The sequence below is a fragment of the Podarcis raffonei genome, chromosome 8, assembly GCF_027172205.1.
Source record: "Podarcis raffonei isolate rPodRaf1 chromosome 8, rPodRaf1.pri, whole genome shotgun sequence".
In the NCBI taxonomy this organism is placed as follows: Eukaryota; Metazoa; Chordata; class Lepidosauria; order Squamata; family Lacertidae; genus Podarcis; species Podarcis raffonei.
Window position 1 is genome coordinate 35,832,500 of NC_070609.1, and position 13,638 is coordinate 35,846,137.

At 43.5% G+C, this 13,638-nt stretch overlaps 1 protein-coding gene across 3 annotated transcripts in view; it reads left to right on the top strand.

Annotated features, from left to right (window-relative positions):
- CPNE2 (copine 2) overlaps positions 1–13,638 on the top strand; it is an 82,534-nt gene that overhangs the window by 64,798 nt on the left and 4,098 nt on the right. For all 3 annotated transcript variants that reach the window (XM_053399215.1, XM_053399216.1, XM_053399214.1), the window contains 3 exons: positions 2,713–2,846; positions 4,813–4,867; positions 12,518–12,569. In XM_053399215.1, coding sequence (XP_053255190.1) covers positions 2,713–2,846; positions 4,813–4,867; positions 12,518–12,569 — 241 coding nt within the window. The remainder of the gene's footprint in view (positions 1–2,712; positions 2,847–4,812; positions 4,868–12,517; positions 12,570–13,638) is intronic.

Consider the following 13,638-nt stretch of genomic DNA (forward strand, 5'->3'; position numbering starts at 1 on the left):
TGTTACTGCTGATTCTTTTTTTTTAAAAAAAATGGTTGATCGCTTCAAGATGTCTTCATGGGAAGAGATTCAAAAATTTAATTTAATTAATCATCAATTTCCCCATGAATCCAAGTTCATTTAGGGCCACTTTCTGCCTGGGCTCATTTTGCAGGCTTGCTTACTAACCTCATTTATTAATCAAATGAAGACTGATGCCTCAGTCAGACAGGTCTGACCCAAGACATATTGCCTCCATAGGCAGGCTATCTGAAATCTCAGTTTAAATACATGCATCTGCACACAGATATTCATTAATGTTGGCCACAATCTGCCAGGAAGGTCATCAAAATGTCTAGGAGCTGCCTTTCAATGTGGATCGCACAGAGCGACCCCCTGGTCAAGCCCATAGCCAGAAAGCTTCTGGTAATTGGGCCAAAACTAGGGCAGAGCCAAATTCACCACCCGTATTCACAGATTATTATTATTATTTTGCTGGAGGAGGGGGATTTGGGAGTTGAAATTACTCAAATGGATTGGGGGCGTATTGTGCTACTGGTCTCTTCCTCTCTTTTTCTTATAAACTGTTTATAAATCTTTCTAAAAGAAATGATTAAAAATAAACAACTTACACATAACTCTCTAAGCAGCGTACACTCTAAAATTGTCAATAAAGCACAGCTAAGATCAACCAAAAAACCCCACAACCATAATGTAGTCATAGATAAAAACACAGCTAAAACCAGTAAAACCTTTAGAGCAAGCCTAGAAAGCTGAATCATATGTTTGCTGGAATAAAAATACGTTTCTAGCAGACCCAGAAAAAAATGAAGTGAGGGTCCCTGCCCATTTGTGAGTTGGATTTTTTAAAACTCATGCGCTGCTGGCAGTGGCTGTAGAACAGCTCCATCTTTTCCGCCCAGGATGCCCCTGGGGTATTGTACCAATTAGCATCTGGGCTCAGTTCCAAGTGTTGGTTTTGTTCTATAAAACCTCATGCTGCTCAAGACCACCCCAGTACCTCAAAGGCCACCTCATCCTACATCAGCCTGTTAGCAAAATGCATGTATAAGCTGCAAATTTGTGCAAATGTCTCTATTGGCACACTTGAAGATTTGGCAGATGTAGCTTTGGGCATGCCAAATGACAGAATCAGAGAATTGTAGAGTTGGAAGGGACCCAGAGGGTAATCTAATCCAACCCCTCCACTGCAGGAATATCAACTAGATCAAATGGCCACCCAACCTCTGCAACGAAAGGAGAGTCCACCACCTCCCAAGGGAGTCCATTCCACTGTTGAACAGCTCTTACTCTCAGAAAGTCCTTCCTGATGTTTCGTTGGCATCTCCTTTCTTGTAACTTGAATTGCTGCTCGCTTTAATCCAAGAAGCAGATCCTAGCTTTGGTTTATTATCTAGCAGAATTTCCAATGCTTTCCCCCTGTTCTGACCTGTATCAACGTTCTTGAGACCTCTGGGTTAAATGTTCTGTGTTTCTTCACCTTAGACATTTGCTGGTGTATATGCAATGAGAGATTTTTCATTCATTCTGCGCAGGTGCGTTTGCGGAATCTTTACTTCAGGAAGAGTGCAGGGCCTTTAAATTCCACTGTTGTTTCATCCAATGTATTGAACACGTATCCCCGCCCCCTGCTGCTTCAAACTTATTTTTTCGAGTACAGTGTCCAAGAATGTTGTGTCTATGCACACAAACACACAAATGCAGGCTATATTCTTTCCCCCCGTATTTGTTGTTTTGGTCTAAAGAGACATAAAGAGGAAGGGAGGAGGCGTTGCCATGGGAACGGGAATGAGTACAAGCATGTTACGCACACAGCTGAACTATTGCATAAAGGTTTGCTGGCACAAAGGAGGAAATGGTTCATTTGGAAGCCAAATAAACCATCACAGAGGGCTGGAATCATTTGTTCAGAACTTGACTAGCTGGACGGGCTTCTGGATTTCTCCTGATGCTCGTCTAGCAGGTCTGGAGTTGTGGAATGGTACCGTCAGGATCCACTGGGTAACTGATTGCCTTCCATTGGATGCCATGGCCAGCGATTGGATGTTATTCAGATAGTGCCACCAATGCACACAGTGCTTTGCAAAGTAGTAGCAGAGAGGTCTGTGCCCCAATGATCTTACAATTTAAAATGCAGCACAGTGGAGACAACAGAGGAAGCTGAGGGAGGCAGAGGAGAGGATGGATGGGGAGAATGTGGCCTTGTTCAGATGTAACGCTAAATCATGAGGATCTTGGGGTCTCAGAAGCTTCATATCAGGAGAGTCATTCCAGAAGGTATTGGGGGACCTGTGCGATGAAGAACCAATACTAAGAAATAGTATTGAAAAAGTCCACTTTTTGCCTTGACCAGTTAGTTGTGGATGGACCCAAAAGCCCTTTGAGGAAGAGATGGCCACTCTGTTGAAGTGGAGCCAAGCCACAACTTAGGCTTTCCAGGTGTGGTGAACCAGTGGCCCTCCAGATGTTGTTGGATTCCAACTCCCATCAGCCCCAGTCAGCGTGGACAGTGGTCAGGGATTCTGGGGGTTGGAGTCCAGAAACATTGGGAGAGCCCCAGTTTCCCTGTTGTAGAAAAGGGGGGGATAAATAACTCTTGCCCCCAGGGAAACCACTTTCCTGGTCTGTTTTTTGGAACCCATGGAGAAGAGCAGCCTTGTCCAGCCCCTGTGGCATTGCTATAGTAAAGGTGGTGCTGATCTTTCCTTGCAGGTCGGGATTGATTTCACAGCCTCCAACGGGAATCCTCGGGACCCCACGTCTTTGCACTACATCAACCCCATGGGAACAAATGAATACCTCTCAGCTATTTGGGCAGTGGGGCAAATAATACAAGATTATGACACGTAAGTGCCGCTTCCCTCATGAGGCTCTGTCTGGAAGGGATGATCTAAATATTGCTTCAGATGTTTTATGTATTTTAAAACAAAATTCATGGAGAATAAATCAATCAAGAGCTGTTAGCCATGACAGCTAGGTGGAACCTCCAGCTACAGAAGCAGTACACCTGGGAAACCCAACCAGGTGGGTGGGGTATAAATAATAAATTATTATTATTATTATTATTATTATTAGCCAAAAGATGGACACAGAGGGAAAACAGCAGAGGTCTATCAACACAAGGGCCACCAGTCAGTGGTAGAGCAAGGGGTCCCTGGTTCAAATTCCAAAGGCAGGTAAAAGACCTTTTAAGTATGCAATAATGGCAGCGAGAATGCTACTAGCCCAGAGACGGAAGGAAGAAGAAATACCAACAAAAGAAGAATGGCAGATGAAACTGATGGAATATGTGGAAATAGCGGAACTGATTGGAAAGATCCAAAACCAGGAAGATCAAGTATTTTCTAAAGACTGGAATAAATTCATAATTTACTTAAAAGACCACTGTAAACAGTTAAAATCTTTGGCAGGGATGTAAAGACACTTGTAATGTGGAATTGATTTAATGATAATTATGGTTATAGAATAGCTAGATAAGGGTAAAAGATGCAGTAAATTTAATCTTAAAGATGGAACCCATGAAAGGAGGTCTAAGAGTTCGAAAGAACTCTGTATTTTAATGTTTGAAATCGCTGTGTTTTATATGTATAATTTTTTCCCGAAAACTACACACACACACGCGTGCACACACACACACGAATACCAATGGCAACTCCACATAGGGCTATGCAAGAGTCTGCCTGAAACCCCAAAGAGCCACTGGCCGTAAGTGCAGACATTAGTGAGCTAGACAAACCAATATAACTAACTCGGCAAAAGGCAGCTTTTCACAGCCCTATCTTCCTGTGCCACCTTCATGCCTTGCTTGTGATCTTCCAGATTCCCCTGGCTGGCCAATTGGGAAATGGGATGTTGGATTAGATCAACCTCGCCCTACCTCAAGGCGTTACAGATGTTTTAGATTATGGCTCTCAGCAGCCCAAAGCATATGGATGGTGACAGGATACAGAAGACGGGACGGGGAGCTTGCTTTGAATCATCCTGGCTCTTCTTAAATTCCCCCTGGAATTCTGCAGATTGCCTCAAGGCAGGGACAGATTGCCAGCGTGGGGCAAAGTGCCCTTTCCAGAACAATGTGTTTCTTGGCTTATGTATTTATATTCCACTTATTAGGCATGTTTGGCTCCCAAAGGAGCTAACAATTTAAAATTGTTTAAAAGGGAAGAGGATTAACGCCTGCATGTGTCCCTTCCATGTGGTTTGTGTAATTCTCTGAAGTTTGTAGTCCTCATGATGGTAGAGAAACACATTGATCTGGCAGTGAAGTTTGACCACAATCGTCTTGCAAAGCTGGTTGTGAGGCCTTGCAAACACATCACCTTCTGAAACTCTTTGCATAGGGCTTTGAGGCTGATCAGCAGTGCCTGCAACCTCCCCCTTTGACTGAGCCAGGTTTTTACCTGCCCTACACCTGGGCAGGTGTGTGTGGCTTGGCCAAATGGGGTGGCCTGGTAGGCCTAATTTGGCCCAAAAGCAGGAGGCCCCCCTCCACTCCTGATTAACGGAAAGGCATATAACCACTGCAGAAAGGATGGGTGCTCCTTGTTGTATAACTTCCCAGCAAACAAATCGGAAGGAATGCTCAATAAAAGACTGAATATAATCTCACCTCTGCATAAGCTTTGTGTGAATAAATCAGGGTGAGTACTCAGGGAGCAGGAATCTCTCCTAAGTAGTTTTCTGCATATCTTGTTGAACCAATATCATTTATATGGGTTACAGAACCGTGCTGGAGATCTGCAGCCTTGCCTAAGTCCATACTTACTTTCTCCCTTGCTTCCCCCTCCCCCCCTTCTTCTGATTATTTTGCAGAGATAAAATGTTTCCTGCTTTGGGATTTGGTGCCCAGCTCCCGCCAGACTGGAAGGTAAACCTGCTCCTGTTGTTGTAGACGTTTCCATGCTTACAGTGTGTGTATATATCATTAGGTGGAACAAAGCTTTCAGGGTTTCCTTCTTGATTCAAACAGTGCAGTTCTATATTTAGAAGTACATCCCATTGAGTTCAGTGGGGCAGACTCCTACATAAGCATAGGAATGGAGCTTCAGTCAAACAGCTGGCCCCGTGGCAAGCATTCAGAGCATCCTGGGGAACAGAGTCTGAAATGGGGATTCTAAGGCAGGAGTGAAAAGAGTGAAAAGATGAGAGAGGAAGGTGTGTCTGCTTGTTCAGAGGTTTAGGCTAGGCTAGAGAATCCATCCGTTGCGTGTCGAGACTCCGCAGCCACCCCCTTGTTGGGAAATAACTCACACCAGGACACAGATATTAGGTTTATGTTATTGGGCAAATTTTGGCCACAACTTTATTGAATTACAGAATGTGAGCAGTATTGGCTTAGGCACTGATTGGACCTGACTGTATCTGACTCCTGCCCGCTATGCAGGAAGTCCAGAAAGGGTAAGCCCCGGTGCGAACCAACTCAAGCTCCCCCTGGTGTTCCCGTTGGGGTCATGTCAAGGCCCTAGTCCCCAGCCGGGCTTCGGACAAGATCAACACCCCCGGATTCCTTTAATGGAATACCCTTAAGAATGGAGGGGCAGGTGATGGCCACACCTCCCCTCCCCCACACAAGGTCAAACAATGCCTAACCGCAACCCTAACAAAGTTGTGACAATTGCTACGAGGTAGGTGAAAACCAAGTGGCCAGTGCCAATTTGCCAAATGGAAAAATTCCTACCAGGCCCCTCGGACAACGAAGGTGACCAACCACAGTCCATAGCAAGGCCAGTGCCTAACCTGCAAATAGGGACGGAGGGCGGGTGATTGAGGAAGCGAGCCAAAGAGCTCGCTCCTCGGTTTAAACTGCCCCAGCCACGCCCCCCGGCCAGCGGATTGGCTGGCCGGGTTCTGACATGGCTGGGATCCCCCAGGCAACAGGGGACAATGTCCCCTGGCCCTGGTGGGGAGTGGGTGGCCATGCGGTCCACCGCAACTCCTCCCCACTGGGAAGTGGAGCCGATCTAAAACTACAATTCTGGCTCAGCCCTCCAAGCTTGGATGGCTAATATCCAGAGTTTCTGCAAGATTTCCCTCTTTCTCATCTCTCCCCTGTAGCTCCTGACACCTTCCCCACTTGCACCTGATGGACCCCCCAACCTTTTGAAACATATTTGAGGGTGTTCCCAGGGGGTGGGGAAGAAGAATCCCATTACATGAATGAAAGACCATTCTGCTAGCAGATGGCACAACTGGGTGTCACTCATGTGGTTGGGAATGACTGCAATGGCTGTCAAACATTAGGAGTCACTGCCAACCCTAATAAGAAGGGCATGAGTGTCCCGGTTGTCCACACAACAACTCCAAAGACAGAGAATGTAATCCAAGACCAGCCAAAAAGGAAACCTGTGCCATAAAATGTGGGTTAGGAACCAAAATCTTTTCTCTGAAAGCCAGACTACAAAATGTTAAAGACTGTAAGAACAGCAATAGCGTGCTTTGCTTTATAAGATGCTTTGAGGGCATGTTATTGCTGGAAAGTAAAAATAGATTAATGAAATAAATACATGGCTAAATAAATGTTATGACAGTGCTATTAGAGGTTTGTGTATATGGATATTTGTTGTGTGGAATCTAATATATTTACCCACAATATTGATAAACGGGAATCTGCCCTGCCCATAGAGGCATCTATGCTGCACCTCCACAGTTTGTGTGAATCCTGCATGCCCTGTTGGTGCCCAGGCATGGTTGCTGACTCTTGGAGCCTATTCACTTGGTCTCAAGTGCTACCTTAATGATTAAATACTCCAGTAACTCTCCCACTGTGCACATTATTCTTGCTATTAATACAGTGGTGCACACTCTGTATCAAGGTGCCAGTGACATTAAGTGCAGGATCAGGCACTCAATGTGCTGCTTGAGAGTGAGTCATCCCCCTTCTTCACCATTAAACATTACATTTGTCTGTCATTTCCCCCATTACAATGAATGCAGTAAACATCTTTCGGTTCTGAAGGTGACCAATTTGTTGTTCCTGAGAGCAGGAGGAGGAATCAAATGCTGACATTTTAATGGGAAGAATTAGGATGGGTGACGTGCAACTTTGCTTCTGAGATGAATTTTTTTTAGATGAAGTAAGTTAAAATGGCAGTCCAAAGGTTTGCATTTTGGGGTGGTTTTTTTTCACCCCTGAGCAGAGTGTTGGGTGAGTCTCTACTTTCTAGGACTGCAAGCTTCAGTATTATGTCTGAATAATCACTGAAAGCTTTAATAAACATTTGCCAGCCATTTAACTGGAGAGACTGAAAATAAAAACGCCAGGTCTCTGAACACTCAAAAGGTCCACCGCTGTGATGAATACATGAGTGGGCAGCTTCCTTTGTCTTGCACCACATCACATGTGGGATCTGTTGTCTAATGATTTAGAAAAAGGGAAAGTGATCTGTTGGAACCCAATTAATGAAGTAAAATAAGAAATAAACAGTCTAGCAGACATAAAATTTCTTTCAGTACAAAAAACTCCATCCTTAAATATCTAAATTCATAGTAGCATATAACTAGACTATGTCTTTGGTAAAAGCCAAAACACCTTTGCAGACACTTGCTTTGGTTTTTACATTACAGTGGTACCTCAGGTTAAGTACTTAATTCATTCCGGAGGTCCGTTCTTAACCTGAAACTGTTCTTAACCTGAAGCACCACTTTAGCTAATGGGGCCTCCTGCTGCTGCCGTGCCGCCGGAGCCCAATTTCTGTTCTTATCCTGAAGCAAAGTTCTTAACCTGAAGCACTATTTCTGGGTTAGCAGAGTGTGTAACCTGAAGCATATGTAACCTGAAGTGTATGTAACCCAAGGTATCACTGTGTTCAGTGTTCTAAGGACTGACTAAATGTAACAACAACAAAAACAATATGTCACCCATTGAGTGGGTTGCCCCAGCCACTCTGTGCAGCTTACAGCAAAATATAAGCACCCCAGGCTGTGGGGTCCCAGATCTGTGCTCTGTGATGTGGCCTGAATGGAGCCACTGGAAACATTAATTGACAGGCCTAATTGTCATCTATTTGGATATTGCAGTTAAAACTCCCAACCCTGCATATTAGATCTGGCAAGCGCAGTAGCTCTGTGAAACTAGGCCTAAAATTTATGCTCAGAACCTGTCAATAGGACGCATAATTTCCATTTGTTCCTCATGTTTCAGGTCAGTCCAGTGATTGATACACATTTCTAGGTTTTTCCCACCCACCAAACAAAAAACAACACCTGTTTGCTTTTCAGAGAGGCAGGTCTATTTTATCTAAATAGCCTGTAAGCCTGATTTAGTTTCCAGCCAAAGAACAGGATGACTCAATACCTTTTGCATGCAGGAAACCGGACCACCATTCAGGAGGTTTAGGTTTATTTTAGCTTCGGAAATCTCTCACATATAACAACGCTTGTGACTTTGTGGGGGATCTGGCCAGGGATGGTGTGTAAACCTACCTCACAATACACAAACTGAAACACAGCTACATTGCAGAGTTCACATTTCTCAAAATTTTGCATTGCAGTTCTCTTAGCCAAGTAATGTGTGCAGAAATACATAGGCTGAGGTGAAGTGTGCATAGAAACACATGTATTAGTGAAAAGAACATACCAAAAAAATAGATACATATTGGCTGCTTTTGAGAATGCCTGCTCTTAATTTCCACCATATCTATAACCTCGTGGATGGCTATCTGCATTTTCCATGCACTGCAGATAACAAATTACAAACATGGCTATTGTTACAGTGAGGACCAGAGCAGGAAGCAGAGATGACTATTAAAGATAAGAGACATAGAAATCATGCTTTGTTCTCCCGATGCTCTTGTTGCCATGGTGCCTCAGGATGCTTTCAAAGGACTGATATGAATAAGATATTCAACACATAAAAAAACACCATGTTGGAAATGTCAGAGAACATCTTGAAATGCAAAGGCCTTTGCGAAGGGGACCTCAAGAAGTCGTCTCTGTAGGGGCTGTGAGAGGGAACGAATTCAAATTCCAAAGCACTGGGGGGGGGCACCCAGGAGGCTGTGGCTGCAGCCATCTGTCAAAATCCCTCCCATGTGCAAACTTGTGGTGGTGGTGGTGGTGGTGGGGAGACTATGTCAAGTTATTGTTTGCTCAATGGGGAGAAAGGGCCCTGAGCCTGCAAGTCTGGGAAAAGAAAGTGTCATCTATGGAAATCACGATGCTTTGTATTGTGTCACCTGAGGACCTGTCCCCAGCCCTCTTGCTAGTCTGAAACAGGATCCCTATGCTGTTGACTGGGACTTGCAAGGTGAGGGGGAAGCAAAAAGAACACTTTTTGGGGTTGTTGTTTACACATTCCTGAAGCTTTTTCCTACTATGCTATAAGGTAAAAAAAAAGGGTCAGTCCTGAGACCTTTTTTTGCTATATGTGGGGGGGTCCTAAAGAGTGGGAGAGGGGTGACCCCCCCCAAAAAAAACCCCTTTGTACATTGTTGGAATGAGTGTTTTTAACTTAATGGATCATATCACCTTGGTCCCAATGCCCACTTTTAGGATACAGCTGTAATAAATGCTCCAAGACAGACACTAAAAGTTCAATACTGTTTGTTTGTTTGTTTGTTTGTTTGTTTGTTTGTTTGTTTGTTTGTTTGTTTGCTTTAGAGTTATATCTTTCTTCCCCAAAATTGGGAGCCAAGCACAGTGCATGGTGTACTTAAAAAAGTACAGTGGTACCTCAGGTTACATATGCTTCAGGTTACATACACTTCAGGTTACAGACTCCGCTAACCCAGAAATATTACCTCGGGTTAAGAACTTTGCTTCAGAGTGAGAACAGAAATCGGGCAGCGGCGGCACAGCGGCAGCAGGAGGCCCCATTAGCGAAAGTGGTGCTTCAGGTTAAGAACAGTTTCAGGTTAAGTATGGACCTCCGGAACGAATTAAGTACTTAACTCGAGGTACCACTGTAATCACAAAGTAACCTTCACAGCATAATTTCCATTGTCGGAGACAGTCGCTGGGAATCTCAAGTGGGGAGAGTTGCTACTGTTCCTCTTACACTGCGAGAACAAGATGCCTGGCTGGATTGGCCCCCTTGGACCTGATCCAGCAGGGCTTTTCTTGCGTCCTTACAACCAAAGAACGAAAAGACACAAGCCCTGCAATTGCCTTCTCTTTTCTCTTTCTTTCTTTGGCACTGACCCACTCAGTGCTCAACTGCCCTCCACATTCCATAGAAGCCACAAAGGGACAAATTTGTGCCTATTTGGTTTGTTCATTCATTCATTCATTCATTCATTCATTCATTCATTTCCTTCTCATTCATAAACTAGTCTTCTGGATACCTGAGAAGCCCCCTGAGTAGTAACTTCTGTTGAGAAGTAACAGAACCGTCTTTAGGTGGGAATTTCCCCAAGGCCTATCTTTTAGCTTCAAAGGAAGAAAGATAAAAATAAGATCAGTGGACGACAAAGAAAGATTCCTGAAAGATCACGGAGAAGATTTGCAGAAAGAATCTGAAGAAGAGCCAAGAGCACTGAAAAGAGGAATATTAGACATAGCAACACTACCCTTTGGATTGGATAGCTTAGAAACAGTGATACCACCGACAGAACAAGAACAAACACTGGGCGCAGTCGGAGGAAAAGCAAAGTAATTACATCATGGCTCTGCAACTATTAAGCTGGAATACAAATGGTCTTAACTCCCCCCAGAAGAGGAAAAAAGTGTTTCATTTACTAAAAAAGGAACAATTGGACTTGATTTGTCTACAGGAAACACATGTGATAAGGCTACATAGAAAAGTATTGATCAACAAAAGATTGGGTCAAGAGTTTATCTCATCGGACAAAGTTAAAAAAAGAGGAGTAGTGATCTATGCAAAGGAGAGTCTATCACTGAAATTTATTTTTAAAGATGACCAAGGAAGATTCGTGGCAATTGAAATTCAAACACAAGGAGAGAAATTTCTGATAGTAGGAGTTTATGCACCAAATGAGGGGAAATCTGAATTTTTTAAAAAGTTGCATGAGACCTTGATGGACTACTTAGACTACAATGTGATCTTGATGGGGGATATGAATGGAGTGGTATCTACAAATATGGACAAGGCACAAAGACAGGTAGTCACCAAGGATGGTAGACTACCAAAAACCTTTTTTGAGATGACCGACAATTTGGACCTAGTTGATATTTGGAGAACAAAGAATCCCTTGGGTAGAGTGGAAGAATGGCAGATGAAGGTGATGGACTATATGGAACTGGCGGAAATGACTGGCAGAATCCGAGACCAGGGAGCAGAGTCGGTGGAAGAAGATTGGAAGAAATTTAAAGACTATTTACAGAAACACTGCAAAATTAATGAATGTTAGAATGATGTCGGAATGAAGTTAAGTGGTTTTAGCAGCAATGTTATAAAGGAGTATGTAAAAATGGATTGTTAATAGGTGAGAATGTAAAGTTGTAATATATTAAGATAAAGGATTAAGATAAAAACAAAGAGGGAAAGGATTTGCTGAAATAACCAACTGAACTGGAATACAAAAAAGGGAGGTGTGAGGAGGTCAGGGAAACAAGTAAATGAAAGACAAGATATGGAAAGATTGATTTGTTTTTAATTGTTTTTATTTTCCTGTATTTTGTATTTTCTCTTTCCCCCCCTCTTTTTCTTAATTTGTAACCTTTTTTGAAACTTTAATAAATATCTTTTCAAAAAAAAAAAAAAAAAGAGAAGCCCCCTGAGTATGCAGGAGCCAGACCTTGCTTTGGGGTGGCCAATTTTACTTCCAAACAGAGAGGCACAGGACTATGGGAGTTTGGCATGGGAGGGAACGGCAATGATGGTTACGGGCCGAAATGTAATGCAGTGCAATGTGATGAGAGCTGCCTTTGGGGGACAGTGCAGGGGTAATTGCGTGGCAGCTTTTGCCACCTTCAGTCTGACACTAAAGTTTAGTCCCATGAAAAAGGTGATGCCTTTATTTGGAGCAATTGTACCTTCCTGCTCTTCAGCCAGAAAGGTTCCCAGAGCAGTTTGTGTGCAGATAGTTGAACCAGACATTCCCTGCCCTGCAGGCTCGCAATCAAAAAGACATGATGATGACACAAAAGGGACAGGGAGGGGAAAGTGGGAAACAAAGGCCAGGTGCTTGTGCTTAAAGTTTTTGGTCCTTTCAGTGACTCGCTGGACTGGAAGCTGCTCAAGGGCTGGAGGCCCAGCCTGATGGAGCTGGTCTTCCATCAGGACTGATGGAAGGAGCTCCTCTTCTCACCTCTCCCACTGAAGCGAAAGAAGAGGCTTTGTGGAGCTAGCCCTGGGTTACATGAATTGCTTGCTAGCTCCATCATTACATACATTCAGTGGACAAGCAGGAGATGTGCAAAAATGGATGCGGTGTCCTTGTGCCACAAGGCAGTCTTTGGGGAAGGGTGGAGAGAATGGGCTCTCCTAGTTTTAATGCTCAGGTGAATCTTGGAGGAAACACATCCTGAAACTTGGGTATCAACCACATTTTGCAATATGTTTGGGTGGAAAGAGGAGTAAAATTAACCCCCTTCTTCTTTTTCAACCTTCGTCTTCCAGGTTTCGCATGAATTTGCCATTAACTTCAATCCTACAAACCCTTTTTGCCTAGGTAAGTGCACAGTTCATTTTATTTCTGCTGTCTTTAATTCACTGACTTTTAAATTTTAATGCTGTTTTAAAATCTAAAATTTTATTTTATTTCTCTACACTGCTGAGCATTTTCTGCATGTAGAGCAATATATACATTCTGTCTTAAATGCAGGGGGTGCAAAGCTGAGGTTTTTTTTGGGGGGGGTGGCACACCTTCTGAAAAGACACGAAAACTTCCTCTAAGTAGCTTCCACCACAGAAGTATCCAGACTAAAATAGCTCTATATGTGGGGTGTATAAAATGCTTAGAGAAGAGCCCCAGTTCAAATCTTTTAATGATATAAGGCCCTGGTTGGCTGGGGCTGATGGGAGTTGTAGTCCAAAAACTTCTGGAGGACACCAGGGAAAGTTGCCTTAGGTGTTCCAACTAGGGATGAGGAAGAGATTTGATTCTGTTTGCATTTCCCTAAGAAGCCACCCAATTCACACTTCCCGAAACAATATGCATATCCAAACATAACTATCCTTCAAAATCAAAATGCACTCTCCTCAAAATTCTGTGAGGCCATTGACTAACCAAATAATGTGTACCAAAATGCATATATTAGTGAAAATTACATACAGAATGCATTATGGTAGGGAAAGTTGCTTGCAAAATGTGTGTATATTAGTAAAAAAAAATGTATATATTAGGAGAAATCCATGTTAAATATTGACACATTTTCACTGGGAACAAATCACTGCAGACTGGAAAAATGAGAAAGGGAAATCAACAGATTCCTTCCTCTCTAGTTCCAGTTGCCTTTTTGAATTAGTTTGAAGCCTCCTGCTTCTGCTACCAACTAGCCAGATGCCCCTTGGCAGATGTTGCCTCTGAGCTTATCCTGCCTCTGAGCATAGAGGTTTCGCACTTGTTGGGAGTCGTCTGTGAATCCTCTGGGAAATGCAACCAAAGCAGCCTCCACCTTTCACAAGAGACATGAAGCAGCCTGGGAGCATTAGTATGTGTTCGTACACGTTGCTTGAGTGATAGGTTAAAGGGTCACCTGAGTTAACGGGGCGAGGAATAAATAGCTGGGATGCAGAGA